General features: G+C 35.3%; 1 protein-coding gene across 2 annotated transcripts in view; it reads left to right on the top strand.

Moving 5' to 3' along the window:
- Positions 1 to 9,996, top strand: part of LOC127425300 (cyclin-dependent kinase 6-like) — a 58,889-nt gene extending 48,893 nt beyond the window's left edge. For both annotated transcript variants that reach the window (XM_051671108.1, XM_051671109.1), the window contains exons 6-8: positions 4,007 to 4,057; positions 4,189 to 4,324; positions 5,329 to 9,996. In XM_051671108.1, the coding sequence (XP_051527068.1) occupies positions 4,007 to 4,057; positions 4,189 to 4,324; positions 5,329 to 5,478 (337 nt within the window). In that variant the 3' untranslated portion in view covers positions 5,479 to 9,996. The remainder of the gene's footprint in view (positions 1 to 4,006; positions 4,058 to 4,188; positions 4,325 to 5,328) is intronic.
- Positions 9,997 to 11,762: the final 1,766 nt, after the last annotated feature.

Raw genomic sequence — 11,762 nt, forward strand, 5'->3', positions numbered from 1 at the left:
TTTTTTATAAATGATTTTTTTATTTTTTTTTATATTGAGTGTAAGTTTATAACATTAGTTTTAATCCACCACTCTCTATTTTTTTCTTCTTCTAGAAAGCTCTTGGAGCAAATGGGTAAGTGAAAATAAGATTTGCTGTGGTCTCCCATTCACTGTCGAAGTTTACTCTGCAAATGTTTACTTCCGCATTCCAAAACCCGGAGTGTGAAAAAGGTCTATAGAGGGACTTGTACACAACTATTACACAAGGTACAAACATTCATTGATGCTCAAGAAGACAACACACCACTATATGCATACTATACTTTATGTAAACATCTAATGTAGATTCTGAAGAGCAGTACTAAATAAAATAAAAATGATCTCTTATATTTGTATAAATTATAAAAGGGGTGTGAACATTTATGAGAAAAAAGGGAATGTAAACTTATTTTCTCAACTATATATACGGTTTATTAAACCTTCGATGAATGGGTTATCAGCTGTCGTACTTTTCTTCGGCTTTCCAACTTGTTTCTGAACAACAATCTAAATCGAGCAATTCTGTGATTTGGCGATTAAAAACAGCCATTGGGCTGTTTCAGTTTAGGAGCCAATGGCTCCTAAGTAACATGTCTGGAGCCATGTAAAAGATGAATTTCTCAGTTGTTTCCAAGTATTCACTGAATGATTATTAGATTCATCGCTGTCAGTTTTGGGTTGAGACGGGTGAGGCATGTCCTCACCACTTTTTGAAATAGCTTTCGTCAGGTATGTGTATAATCCAGATAAAACATTTCTATTTCATCTGTGTGTGTTTTGACTGCGATCTGGCTCTGCAATGTGTTATTTTGAATGTTATGATAAGTGTTCGATGTGGCTGTTATCAGTGTCATTTAGCATCAGCAGTTTTTCCACCCCTTGCGCTCTTTTCCTTGTCCCCCATTGTGATGGCCTTCTCAGCCAGTAGCGGTTCTAGCTTGTATGGTGCCCTGGGCGAAACTCGCTTCACCACGCCCCCAAAGTTGTTGACGGGGGGGGGGGTCTGTGTGGGTGCCTCGTGCCACCCCCCCCGCAAGATGCCTCCCTGGGCAACTGCCCATGTTGCCCATGCCTAAATCCGCCACTGTTCTCAGCTGTATTGTTTGTTTGTGTGTATGTAGTGTGTGTGTGTGTGTGTGTGTGTGTGTGTGTGTTGTAGTTACTCTCAGGTGTCTGGTAGTAACCAAGTGAGCTGATTGTTAATGGGGCGCACCAGTGTGCACCGTGTTTCCTCCCTATAGAAACGCAGTGTTTCATGGCTGGGTTGTGCTATGGGAGAGGGTTGTTCGTGAACTGTGTCATCTCGTTCACGGGCGCTCAGGCGTATATTGATTTTTTTTTTTTTCGGAGTCCCGCTGCTGGAGCAGAGTGTTTGTGGTTGTTGCTGTCTGAATTTCAGAGTTTGCTGTATTTTCATATACAGAACTGTCAATAAATGTGTCTGTGTTTCCGCTACTCTCGTCTCCCCTCTTGCATCTTTTATTGCATTTGATTTATTAAACATCCATCCACTGATGTGCAGATGCAATCTTGTTTTATTAAAATTAAAAGTTATATTTGGGTGAATTAGAATCCAAAACCTCTAAAAACTAAAGGCAAAAAGTTACCACTAGATCTATCAGTCATGTTTTTAATAAAAGTGCTGATCTATGTATTCATCTACTGACCAAAAAAATCCCAAAACTGATAGTGGCAGATGTAGAAATGAAATTACCATATTATGTGAAATATTTATTTGGGTGCTTGAATCGGTCATTAAGAATGACTGCTGATTTAAAATAATCTTTTACTGTGCATAACATAATTTATTTCATGAGTTTTGCAGCACTGCCCCCCACAGTATAATTTTCTGTACAGTTTATTTTTATGTAGACCTAATTTTGTGTTAATCTTCACTTTCAAATGGATTATTCCAGATGTTACAAAGGTGATAGGAATTTAAGACTTTATTAGCAGAATAACATGGGATATGCATGCATTTTCCTTCTATGGGTACACTTTACAAAGGTAGTGAAGTTTAGTCCAGATTGCCAGTTCTAAATGTCAAGCTAAGGACCATTTAGAATTTGTTGATGTATTCAATGGGCAATGTCTTGATATACATTTTGATACTTAATTTTTATTATGCAAATGTTTGTTTTTTTGGAAGGGTGGGGGGTGGGGGGTCATGTTGGCAAATCAGTAGCAAAATGGTTACTATGTGGTTCCTGTGGAAATGCAGTTGTATCACAAATTCATGGACATTTGTAATTTGTTAGTGACTCCAATTAAGGAACTAGTAATTGTTGCAATGAAGCTTGGTAGCTTAATCCATAAGAACTACGCATGGGCGCTTGCTTTGGTGTTGCCAACCCTCATAGTCTGCATGCCACCCCCTTGCCACCCCATAAAAAAAATTCTAGATCCACACTTGTGCAGTGAGGCGGACTGGGGCTGGTTTGAGGCGCTGAGAGTCTCAGACACAAACACTATCATTTGCTTCATCTTTAATGTGTGTGTTAACCAGTCTAAGCACTAATATTTGTGAATCAATGTCTTGGAATAAGTCTCACTCTTTTCTGATGCTGATAACTGCATTAGTGAAAAAAAGTTGAGTGACTGGATCAGACAGTTTCATTCCCCCTTCTCTACTCCGCTGCTGACCACACCCACTTTCCCTGGCATTTTTTGAAATTGTGGTGTGAACTCAACTGTGCTGAAACAGGGGGTTTCATGACTCTTTATTATCATGATTTGAACCATGATTTGTTTCTTGCTAGTCAGTAGCAGCTGGTATTGTGGGGAGGGATATTTTCATTCTAGCGCAACATGATTACACAGTAGGGCTGGGTATCGTCTGGCACCTCTCAATACAATACGTATTGCGATACACGTCACAATTTGATATATTGCGATACATCACAATATCATAATTTGATTAAGAATCCATTCCAATTTCAATTCCAATTCATTTGGGTATATTTCATTTATACTGATGTCTGATGAAGAGCATGTAGCTTGAAACATCACGTATTTTTGTCTTGGTGAGCCCGATTTGGAAGTAACAGTGTGGTAACTTTGTTTAAATGATATAAACATAAACATCGATACATGGATCTGAAGTATCAATAAAATATCATGAGAAAGAGTATCGCGATATATTGATATTTGAATTGTATCGATACAGCCCTATTACACGGGAACTCAATATGTTGTTACTGAATCTCTGATAACCTGACCAACCTCATTCTGCCGAGTAATGACAAGCACCATCTCCTATCAATTCAAATGTCTTTACATTTTCGTGCAATGCAACTGATAGCTCATTGCACAAGCAGCCTCAGAAACACAGGTTCTGATCCCACGGAAACCAGGAAGTAATGAATCAATTATGAGGTTACATTTTCACTCTAAGATTGCATTTTTACTCAGTAAGGTTTAGAGTTGGGGTTTAGGTTAGGGTGTTTGGTTTACAAAACATGCATTCCTGTTGACTGTATTACATCATTTACAACTAAAAACAACTCGCTCTTTTGCGCCACTCTGTGAATATTTTACCCAGAAAAACTAAAGCTCACGCTTGCCCATATGTTCAACAACACTTCCAGCTTCAGCCACTAGTGGCAGCGGTTCTAATTTCAGTAAGCGCAGACCAATTTCAGCTGAAAAACTTTCAATCTACTTCGCCAAATTAACAGTGAGCTCAGTCTGCCTAGAGAGCATTTGATTCAAAAAAATATCTTTGAAGTGCAGGTTGAGTCATTGATATTTTTGGTCAGTTGTCCCGGAAAAGGGACGTTTTTTTTAAAATGTGTATATCTGTGAATAAGCCACAAAACTCAAGTGGTTGCAGAACGTAATCTGTTTCCTGTCTTGCACATGGCATTCTAATTTATTCATTTATCGTTAAGTTTACCTAGGATGAGTAAACAATAAGGGGTCATTTAGATATTGCCTCTGATATGAGCCATACAATTAACTGCAATGTTTCACCTTTCTTCTTCAGCCCTCTTTTCCGTGGGAACTCCGATGTTGACCAGTTAGGCAAGATTTTTGAGTAAGTACTATTAATAGTCAATGGATAGTCAAACTTGTCTTTACTGTATTTAAGTATACAATAGTAAGCATTAATGAAGATGGCAATATCTCAAGACAGCAATCATGATTGTTTTCATTATGATATTCCAGCATGGTGGGGGTCCCTTCTCCAGAGGACTGGCCTCAGGAGGTGGGCTTGCCGCAGAGTGCCTTTTCCCCTCGCCCTCCTCAGCCCATAGAGGACCTGGTGCCTGACATGGATGAGCTGGGCAAATCACTTTTACTTGTAAGTAGTAGATGTTAGTGATACACCGAAATGAAAATTCTTAAAAATGGCCCTAATTTGGAATAACTAAAGAAATTCTATTATGAATTATGAAAGTGATTACATTAGTTTTTCCTTTAGGAAGCAGTACTACAACATCTAGGCTTCAACAACTTTTAAAATATTGTTTAATTTTATTAGTCTATTCCAAACCAAGTATATTTTTCGACACACACTATAGTGCACAACAGTCTGGTTCTGGAAGTAAAAATCCCATTAATGTTTTTCCATAAACTATTTGATTTTCAACAATACAGACCTACCATGACCTCCAAAGTTGTTCATCGATGGTATATGCTTCTGTTGAAGCCATCAGTCTGCGTTATTTTAACTTCATTGTTTAAAAACCGTGTTTTATAGTGAAATTCCTGGTAAACAACTATATTACCCATTGTCCAGCAGAGAAAACTTTACCAATCAGAGTAATTCTATACTTATATTAAACAACCTAATATCAATAGTTTTTTAATATTCCCATTGTTTTTTATTTAATTACATAATTCGCAATGCTTCATGGGACCTTTGTTTTTTTGTGCAATTTTCAAATACTTTTTTGCCTCAAAACAAAGTTTATAATGTTGTGATTCACCTTGGTTGGTTTGGTTCATGGCTTACAACTCTTATGGAGGATTTTATTAAAAGCCTTAGCAAAAAATGAATAGGAAAAATTCTTCTGGAACCTAGGCAGCTTAAAAAGTGGGCGGGCTGTGAATGCAACTTCTTTTCGTCCAATTAGTCCAATATATTGTCTACCGTCATTTACATTAGATTCCATTAAATTCACGTGCACACTGCTTTTTTTACCCCCATGTCAAAGTTTCTATTATTGGGCGATAAAGTAACCCAATATCAGTTCATATTTTCTGACTTAAATGAAAACTTTAATATCTCGATAATACTTTTAGGATTTCTCAGGTATAGACTGTATTTACTTAGCTGTTCTCTTCTTTTTTCTCCCTACACAGCGTTTTCTGTCATTTAACCCCTCCAGAAGGATATCAGCTTATGATGCACTGTCCCACCCATACTTCCAGAGTCTGGACAGCACCAGCAAGAGTCTGTATGCCCAACCCTTCCCCAATAAAAAGCCCTCCCTGGAGGAGAGAGCTGCTTGAAAGACATGAATTTTCATTTTAGACATTGACCCCGATCCTGTCCCCCTTTGAACTAGTCTTCCACAGCATAACATCACATGCTGCTTTTAGAATTCAATGAAATATCAGCACAACTATTGGTTGATCCTCTTTTGTCTTTGCTCTCACTACTGCCAGCTAATACAGACCAACAACAGAAAAACATGCTGCCTGGAATAACATTCAAAATGTCAGAAGCTGCTCTTTTCTGCTCAGAGGAAAATACGCTTCTCTGAAGCTGCATCACAACACTGCCAGGGATCATCTGTTCAGTTTACATGGACAGATCTAAAATGAGTCTTAGTTGCATATCACTGCCATGAAACAGCAACGTCTTACGTGGGATCATTTTAGTTTTACTTGGATATAGCAAATAATAGAACCACAACTACTGCAAATTTGGGCCCGTTGAACGGAACCTCTTATTTTACACCATAAGATATAATCGCTAATTCACATTTTTTTGCGCTCACACTTCTGAAACCCTCTCGGTCTCAGGCCTGGAGGATTTGTTTTGTTTTCTGTCATTTTGTGACAATTTTGTTACCGTGCAGTCCAAGCAGAAGTATGTGGACACATCTCCTCATGTGACTTGGACACTATGTGTAGCCGTATTAATGACTGCATAAATAAAGACACGCAGAATCATTTTGTGTTCTATTGATTATGGCATTTTACTATTTCCCGTAAACTTCTCGCAAGTCTCCCAAGCATCCTGGTATTCTTGTCGATGAATCGGCCAGGACAGATGCCATCAAATGCTTTGACTTCAAGCACTATTTAACACCACATTTCCTTGACAGTATAATGTTATTTTACATGTATTGTTTTTCATTATAAATTCTACATCTTGTTCACTTATTTTATGTCGGTGTTGATTGTTGACAACTTTTGTTTTTGGCATTGTGTTATGTCTTAATTTTAGAGAACTTGAAGGTGTAGGTTGTTTAGAAAGCTATACATTGTTGACTTATACCAAACAGTCTACACCCTGTTGTCAGGGATTAAGTGCTGAGACAAAGTTGAAGGCTGACCTGCACTGGGTTGTGTGTTGACTTTAGTGTTGGATTAGAGCAGAAAGAAGCAAAGATCGGAAATATAGAGAATAGTTTTGAAAGTCTAGTAAAAGTAGCTATAGAGTTGGTGAGTGTTATGTTAAAGGTCAGGTTGTGAGATATGTTAGAGGCTTGAAGAGTAATGTATTATCCCATTATTAATCGATTCAGTCCAGGTCCTTTTACATTTTGTTACTTTTCATCCTTCCATTTTCCATTTCACTGTACAGATAAATGATCATAAAATATGTGGCAAGCTGTAATGTTGGCTATAGGGCTTGCCATTGCCCATTCAGTGCCTTCATATTTGGTTTGTGGCCTACGTATGGCGAAAAAGTGAGGAAGGAAGGAAGGAAGGAAGGAAGGAAGGACGTTGCTTCAGGATATATGATTTAGCCTGGAGTTCTGATCCAGGTGAAGCTGTTTAGAGAGACTAAAGGAGAAGCTATACGCAGGCACTGTATTACAATTTTACAATGTAATGTTCATACAGTTAAGCACTGATGCTTGATTCATACTCTCAGGATCAGTATACTCATTCTGTCACATTCCATACTCAGGTCTATTTATGGCTATAGTTTTAGATTCAACAAGGGTTCAGGTTGTGGCTAAACCATTAATCTAACAGTGATTCATATTAGAATGTGGTCTCAAATCTATCCATTGCATTGATTCCATATGAAACTGTAGCATAATAGGTGTTGTTGGTTTATTTATGTCACTGTTCAGTCACATTTCCTTAAATTCGCTTGCATTGTTTTGGACCCAATTTGGAACCGATAATGAAACATATACATAGTCATTTCAGTTTTTATACTTATACATTATTATATTAATATTATATTTTATGAATCCGATCACTGTTGTGCAGCAACATTTGTACTGCTAATTAATTATGATTATTATTATTTTTTATAAATATCCCCTTTGATCAGTCATTAACTGTCCTGATGAAATGTGCATCAGCGTACAGTCTAATGCACAACGATTACAATGGTTTATTGCTGGTGTATAACACCATCATATTCAAATCCTCTGCTGAACTGACATTATGCTGGCACAGCATTCCCTTCCTCCAAATGAGTCTGTGATTGGATTTGATGTTTTCAGAGGGCATTAGGTATTGAGCAATGTAAACCAACGTAACTGTATGTCTTTTTGTTTGTGGGTCTAGGATAGAACTAATCCGTTTTTTGAGCTTGGTTAGTGTGGTGAATAATTCATAGTGTTTTAAAATTCTAAATGTGTTAATTGTTAGGCTTTCGAATGTACGACTGTTCTTGTTAGTGATGGGATTTGAATTTTGATGTGATATATGTACATATCATGGTGAAAAAATGGCACCTTTGATATTACCCATCTCAGTGCTTTTCCCCTTGAAATCTTTTTTTTTTTTTTTTAATTTAATTTAAATTTTTTTTTAGTGAACCTGTTGTGGATTTATTACATTTATGTTTAACTTTGATTTAAAGGAAAATACATATTTTGTTGTTTTAAATGATGTGCTTTAGTTAGTCGTTTCTATAATCTATTTGATTCATATAATCAGATATAATTTTATACAAAAATTTTAGTGGAATTGCTGGACATTGGTACATGTTTTTTTGTTTTTTTGCTCCCTACTAAAATTTCCTTATCACTTTTTCTTATTTATTGAGATTACATCTTTATGATGATTGTAATGCTTTTGAAGGCATTCTGTCATTTTTAATTACAATACTCAAATTTGTGTGTAATTGGACAGTGATGAGCTAATGGTGCTACACCTCATGTATCACTGCAGACTTGAACAATTGTAATCAATTTGGCAAAATTGTTCCAAGGAGAACAGTAACAAAAAATATATATATTTTAAAACATTTAAAATATATATATAAAAAAAAAATTTCTTTTTTTTGTTATACTTTTACCATATTTACATGGTTTCATTTGTGATATGTTTTCCCGATATGACTTATACAAATAATTTATAAGACATAGAATACTTTGAATTTAAATCCGTTAAGCTGGAAAATTCTGTGCATTAAATCACACACACACACACACACACACACACACACACACAAATGTAATATGGTAAATCTCCCACAATGAAATACATTTTCTAATTAATGTGCACAATGTTTTCATTCTGCTGCATAGATACTGTGTATAAAACTAAACTATTATCATTATACATGTATAAGACTCCTATATGGTATTTTATCAGCAGCACAGTTATAATATTTTTTATTAATTGATAACTAAGTGTTGGATCACTTTAGACTGCATTATATGTTTGATTTATTCTACTTTTTCATTGGAAAATAAGGTAAACTGATCGGAAGGGGTTCTAAGGTTTTATGATATGTATTTGTCCATTTTCCACCATTTCTTTTATACAGTATCTGTTTTTTCATAATGTGTTGCTATTTTGTGTTACGGATTTATGTAATTGTTTTAAGTAATTATTTTAAACTTTGCCATCTTTAACTGTGCACACTGATTAGAAATTGAATGTTGATTAGAAGTTAAACTGTATGGGTTCTTTTTTTTAATTTTTTATTTCACATTGGCTGGAGATTGGTAAAGTGTATTTTGTTGGCACCCAATCTTGTGTGGTGTACTTTTTTATTTTTTTATTTTATCAGTTTGTTGTCAGCTTTCTGCATTCATGTAATTCTTTTACTATGGGGATGGAAAAATGCATATGAAAATTTGCAAAAAAAACATTCTTTATCAACGCTTCAATTGTTTTGTTCAACTGAGTATGTAATTATAGTGTTAAAATAATTTTGCATTCTTCTGCTTTTACCATCTACATTTTTTTTAGGCAAGAAAGGCAAATGTGGACTTAGGTCACCAAGTTAAAGTTACTATCACGTGCATGTGGAGTTTTAGTTTTGTTAAAAAAGAAAGTCTTGTCTGGTTTATCATCTTGTCAGGATTAGTCTATCATACATAAAGTAGAATGCATTACATTTTATGATGGAATACCTAATATCAGTTTTTAAATACATTTCTTTTAAGCTATGTTTATATTAAAACAGCACATTTTTAAATTTAAAGCAGATGGTTTATTTCTTAATTCATTTCATTTAGTAACTCTTGTCAGTAAAGTGCAAAGAATTGTATGATTTTGCAAGAACCAAATTGAAATAAGATTGTTGGTCACAGTGCCCTTGTATGACCATATTAGCTTTTTTGTTTTGTTCATTTGTTTGAAGAAGGGTGAATGAGATATGATAGTGTTTTGTATCTTTTTTTTCTCTGGACTGGTTTTGCTGCTAATGGATGTCTTAGGCTCCTTTATGAGTTCTATAAAACTGGCCCACCTAAAGATGATTCCAATTTGTTGCCATTGAGAAAAAGCTGCTTTTGCGTTTGTTTTGTATCTGTATCTGCCTGACGTTTTCATATTTTTGTAAAATAAATATTCCAGTGTGTAAAACTGGGTTGCAAAATTGGCTTCTGTGAGATGAAAGAAAAATGCTTTCCTTGCTTGCACATATAAATCAGTTTGTATTATTTCATTGTGATCAAATTACATTGGAGGTAATGGCAGATCTTCAGACATAAGAATGTCCATTATACTTTGAAGTTACTTTGAGTTATTCCTATATTGTAACTACTGCATCTATTGTAATGTTAAAATGTTTAACAGAGTAGAATGTGGATATTCTAAGTTAGTAAGTTAGTACAAGAGGTGCAAGAGCACAGCATGTAAATTCTTTAGATCAGGAATGCAGTGCATTGCAGTAATAAGTAAACGCACCGATATTTTTCGGCCAATTATTGGCCAAATTAAAACCATTGGCATATCTGTAATAAGCATGAAAATGCTGATATGAAAAAACAAACAAACGATGGTTTATTTATAATTAGTTTGTAACACACTTCATAAAAACTCTGTGAATTCAAATGCACAATCCTGAAATAATGATATAAACAATATCTAGAAGGGTTGGCACTCCTAAGAACATGTAATATTTAATTTGTATTCTGTCTCGTTCTCACGTTATTGCTGGAAAAATACACCAGTTTTGAAAGCGGCACTTACCTAATGGCTACATGATGAGGGAAACCATTCAAAACACTTTGAAATATGTCTCTTTGCATTCTCGTGTTAGGGAAACATTGCACTTTTTCCTTTTTTGCTGTAATTTCTTTCCAGTCTTTACTACTGTATTTTTTGTGCTGTCATACTTGGGTTCAGTCATCTGTTTAAAAACAGTAAGTATTTTTGTAGTTATTTTTTGTGACAGTAGTGGTGCAGAAATTACACTCTTCAGCTTTAATAACCAATACCCAAGAAACCATTAACCTACAGATGGTTATGTTTTTCCCATACTAGTTAGGTTACATTTATCTTTAGTGCTTTTTGCTGTGAAAAGCCTTAATATAATATAATATAATATAATATAATGAAAAATAAATGGATTTGATCATGCCATGGCATGTTCCCCTCAGTGTCAATGCTGGTGATCCCCTTAAAGGGATAGTTCATCCAAAAATAAAAATTCTCCCATCATTTATTCACCCTCATGCCATCCCAGATGTGTATGACTTTCTTTCTACTGCTGAACACAACAAAGATTTTTAGAAGAATGTCTCAACTCTATAGGTCCATACAATGCAAGTGAATGGTGACCAGAACTTTGAAGGCAAATAAAAAAGCAAATAAAGGCAGCATAAAAGTAATCCACATGACTCCAGTGGCTAATCCATATCTTCTAAAGCAATATGATAGGTGTTGGTGAGAAACAAATCAATTTAAGTTCTTCTTTACAATACATTTTACTCCCTGCCCAATAGGTGGCGATATGCAAAAATAATGTTTTTTTTCCCCCTGAGAAAATAAAAAATGAAAGTGGAGATTTATAGTAAAAAAAAAAAAAAAAGGACTTAATTATTGATCTGCTTCTCACCCCCACCTTTCATATCGCTTCTGAAGATACAGATTTAACCACTGGATTCATATGGATTACTTTTATGCTGCCTTTATGTGCTTTTTGGACCTTTAAAGTTCTGGTCACCATTAACTCGCATTGTATGGTCCTACAGAGCTGTAATATTCTTTTTAAAATCTTCGTTTGTGTTCAGCAGAAGAAAGAAAGTCATACACATCTGGGATGGCATGAGGGTGAGTAAATTATGAGATAATTTTCATTTTGGGGTGAACTAAAATGAAAGTGAGTAAAAAGCTCCATCTAGTTGTCATGTTAAGCATGA

This window comes from Myxocyprinus asiaticus, chromosome 34 (assembly GCF_019703515.2).
Source record: "Myxocyprinus asiaticus isolate MX2 ecotype Aquarium Trade chromosome 34, UBuf_Myxa_2, whole genome shotgun sequence".
Taxonomy (NCBI): Eukaryota; Metazoa; Chordata; class Actinopteri; order Cypriniformes; family Catostomidae; genus Myxocyprinus; species Myxocyprinus asiaticus.